Genomic DNA, 3,861 nt, shown 5'->3' with positions numbered 1-3,861 from the left:
GCCCACCCTGCCACCCCCCCTTCCCCCGCGGGCCTGAACCGGCAGAGCCATGCCTAATTAAACCACAAATCCTCATTCATTAAGAAGCCCAAATCCTCTCTCGCTGAGCAGCCTCCCTAATGAGGATGTCTTGCTCCTGATGACAGGAACCTCTCCGCCGCTCATTAACGCCCAAAGCTGGTGGCAGCCGTCCCCGCACCGTGCCCCAGCTCCGCTCCAGCCCCTCGCCCAGGACTCGGGCAGCCCCAGCCCTTGGAAATAAACTTTTAGAAATAAAAATAAATAAACCCGCTGCTCTTGCTAATGTGGGAAAGCATCACAGGGGTGGGAAGGAGGGATGGAGGGGTCACTTGTCCTTGCTCGCCCCCCGTTGCAGAGGTGCCCCCCGGTCCTGGTGTTGCTCATGGCCCCGTTTCTTTCTCTTGCAGGTGACAACGGCCCCTGGGCGCAGAAGTGCGAGCTGGCGGGACGCCTGGGGCCGTTTGTGGGGGCCTGGCAGAGGCAGCGAGGTAGCCGGGCAGCGTGGGGGGGGTCTCCCTGTCCCGGGGGGTGCAGGGGGGGCTGCTCCACAAAGCCCTTCATTGCCCATCAAGGGGGACATGGGGAGCATTTCACCCCCCAGCCTTTCTGCTGGCTGCTGCCCTGAGCTGAGTCGCCTTGAAGACACCCCAGGATAATTTTTTTCTTTCAAGCAGTCAAGTTTTCCCCCAAAACCACTGCTGGGGTGAGCTGGGCCCCCACCGGTCCCTGTTACCCTGGAGCTTGAGGTGAGTGGCTGCTGGTTTTGGAGACGGGATGCTCTCACCACCCAAGCACCAGGGCCATAGGTTCCGGCAGGGTCTCGCAGCCCCCAGCCCCATTCCCCCTCAGAGGACAGGGCCCAGCAGCCCTCCCAGCACCGTGGGACTTTGCTTTTCTTTCTCTCCACCGTTTTGTTGTTTGTTTTTTTTTCTGCCTTTCCTCCTTTTCCGGCCAAGCCATCTGCTTGGTGGGTTTATTTCAGCCGGAGCAGCCAGAAGCATGCATGAGTCAGGCGTTTCCCACTTCTGCTTGTATTACGCAGTGTAAACGCGCGCCGGGCTCGGTTCCCCTCTTTGCTCAGGGTCAGCGGGGAGGGAGCGGCGGTGGAGGGGCCGCGGGCGGCAGCGCCTCTTTCCTCCTCCGCTTCCTGACACCCAGGCGATGCAACCGTGGCCGCTTCCCTGGGCAAACGCTGCCGCCGGGCTGGCTTGCTTTCCCATTCCCAGAGCCCTTCCTTCAGCTGGCCCCAGGATGAAATCGTAACCTTAATTTATTTTTTTTTAGTAAACAAACCCTGCTGACGACCTGGGTTGCTCTTGAGCAACCGACGGTCACAAGCTGGAGCAGATGGTACAGGCAGTCCAACGTTTGGGAACAAAGCTGGGAAAACACGGCCCCTTTCCAGTCTCTCACTGCCCTGCAAAAACACCCTGAGCCCTGGCTATCGCGGGAGGTTGGGGAGGAGGTCGGGCTGGCAGGGGTCTAGGAGCTGGCTGTAAATACCGGCTGGGAAGGATGACTTCTGAAATCCCTCGGCTGGCTGTTGCATGGATGTTTTGAAAGCCAGCCCGGTGTTACTGCGTGCTGCCGGCTGGTCTAATGCTGCAAACACCCGCCAGCGTGGGTGCTGGGTGGGTGGGATGCTCGGCCATCCCATCCCGGGGGTATTGTCCCCCAGGGGGAAAAAGCCCTTTGAAGAGCGGGAGGGCAGGGGAGGATGGGCTGCTCCGGACTCTATATGTTTCACGTAGCTTGGCGTTTCCTTTTAGGGTCCAACCCAAATTCCAGGGATGTTTTCCATTGATTTCAGGTCATCACTGGAGTCAGTCCTCCCTGGGAGAGAGCGGCACATCCGTGCGTGCTGCCCCCTTCTCTGGTTGGGGAGCTTCCCACAGCCCCCCCAGCGCACCCCGAAAACCCATCTCCCACCTCGGGGCCAAGAGCCCGGCAAGGGGTGCCGGGATGGAGATGCGCGTTTCGGGGATGTGATGCTGGCCGTGTTTTGAGGCAGGTTTGGGAGTCCAGACCCAGTGTACCCGTGCTGAGGACCTGCTGTGCGTGGCAGGAGGGGGACTGGGGGTTTCATCCTGGCACGGGAATGCTCAGTTCAGCTTTCCTGGAAAGCCGCGGCCTTCACGGTCCCCACAGCAGCAGGGCTGCGTCATCCCTGCTCTGGAGAGAAATCCCTGCTCGGGTTTGGGGTGTTTTAGCCCCATTTACTGCCCAAAGTGTTAACGTGCGCTCGTTCATGGGTAGCTCCCGTGTCCTGCCCAGCCAGAGGTACTCAGGTGGCTGGAGGGAAATACCTACCCAACGTCCTCCTGGAGACTCCCCGACCATGCACGGAAAAGCCCTTGAAATGCAACTGTCTTACTGGGAGGATGAGTTATCTGATGTATGTGCAGAGATGGGGATTGATATTAATTGCTATAATTGCTATCATTTCCTAGGGCGTCTGAAGGCAGGGGAGACACCTTGCTTAAGCCGTACGTGGTGCGTGTTGGAAGTGGTTACATTTCCAACAGCTGCAAGAGACCCCGGTGCCGGCTGGGTCCCACCGCTTCAGGCCCCAAAGAGATGTTTATCGGCGGGAAACGCCAAAAGTTTGGGTGGAGTGTGGGAGAGATTGGGGGTGTGCCTGGTCCGTGCTGCAGCAGGGTCAGAAACCTTTTCCCTGGACTATTCCTCGTGCCGCCGGCACCGTGGCATCTGTGCAATATGTGTCTTCCTCCGCTCCGGCGGTGTGGGTATGGCAGCATCGCTTGGGAGTGCAGGGTCAGTCCAGATGCCCGTAGCGTCAGGCGGTGACTCCCGGAGAGGCCAAGCTGGGATGGGGACCGGCGCAGGGACACAGAGGAGCGTGGGGCGGCTGCGTTGGAGCGGGGACGTCGCCTCTCTCTTGGCTCTGCCCGGAGGAAATGGCTTTGGGCGAACGCCGTTGCCATGCGCACGCTGAAAGGCGGGCAGACAAAGGCTGTGCCTGGGAAGTTTGCTCAGTGAATCGGGTTGGGATTTTCTGTTTGCCCCATTTCCAGTCCCTTCCCCCCCAGCTGCCTGGGGCCCTTTGGGCTACAGCCAAAGCAGAGGAGCTCTGACGCCCTTCCACCCATTTCAATGGTCAGCATCCCCATTTTGTTGCTCAGCATCCCCATTTCAGTGCTCAGCATCCCAGGTGGAGGAAGGGACTGGGCAGCTTCCCCGTGCCGTGCATCTCAAACCCAAGGGCAGAGCAGGGGCGTTTTGGGCGATGTCAGGGAAACAACTGAACAGGTTAATTAGCCGGCAGGAGGGTTATCATCAGGATGGTATTTTTAATGAAGCGCGTTTCCAGCAGGCTGGGGGGCTGTTGGTGCTTTACCCCATGGAGGGCAGCAGCCTGCCTGCACGGGGCTGTTTGCAGCCCCTGGCATAAATTTCTACATTTCCTGCCAGCTCCATATTCTCTCCTGACATCAAAAGTGGATGGAAATGTGGCAGCTCCGGCAGCCGGCTGTGTTTCTCATTGCTCGCTGGAGCCGGGGAAACACAAGGCAGTGCCAAACTGAGCCCCCTTTCTTTTCCCTTTCCCTAGTTCTTTTAAAAACTCCAGTAACTCTTCTCCCTACCCTGACCCAGCTCTCTCTCCAGTGAAATCGTCCTCCTTTAGGGTCGTTTACTCCATATCTGCTTCTGAGTAGTTCCTTTCCCAGGGAAACTCTGGGGTCAGGGGGTTTTCCCATTGACGCAGAGCTCCTGGGCAGCGGGATGCTGAATGCTGCCCTTTTCTCTTGCAGGTGGGAGCTCGGCAAAGCAAACGACCTGGGAAGGAGGGCACAGGCTGCCGGCGCTGGTGTACTGGCC

General features: G+C 58.9%; 1 protein-coding gene across 1 annotated transcript in view; it reads left to right on the top strand.

Annotated features, from left to right (window-relative positions):
* ARSG (arylsulfatase G) overlaps positions 1-3,861 on the top strand; it is a 19,905-nt gene that overhangs the window by 5,868 nt on the left and 10,176 nt on the right. The window contains exons 5-6 of the mRNA XM_009323767.1: positions 429-509; positions 3,795-3,861. Of these exons, the coding sequence (XP_009322042.1) occupies positions 429-509; positions 3,795-3,861 (148 nt within the window). The remainder of the gene's footprint in view (positions 1-428; positions 510-3,794) is intronic.

The sequence above is a fragment of the Pygoscelis adeliae genome, unplaced genomic scaffold, assembly GCF_000699105.1.
Source record: "Pygoscelis adeliae isolate BGI_AS28 unplaced genomic scaffold, ASM69910v1 Scaffold75, whole genome shotgun sequence".
NCBI lineage: Eukaryota > Metazoa > Chordata > Aves > Sphenisciformes > Spheniscidae > Pygoscelis > Pygoscelis adeliae.
This window is presented reverse-complemented; position numbering and strand designations above follow the sequence as displayed.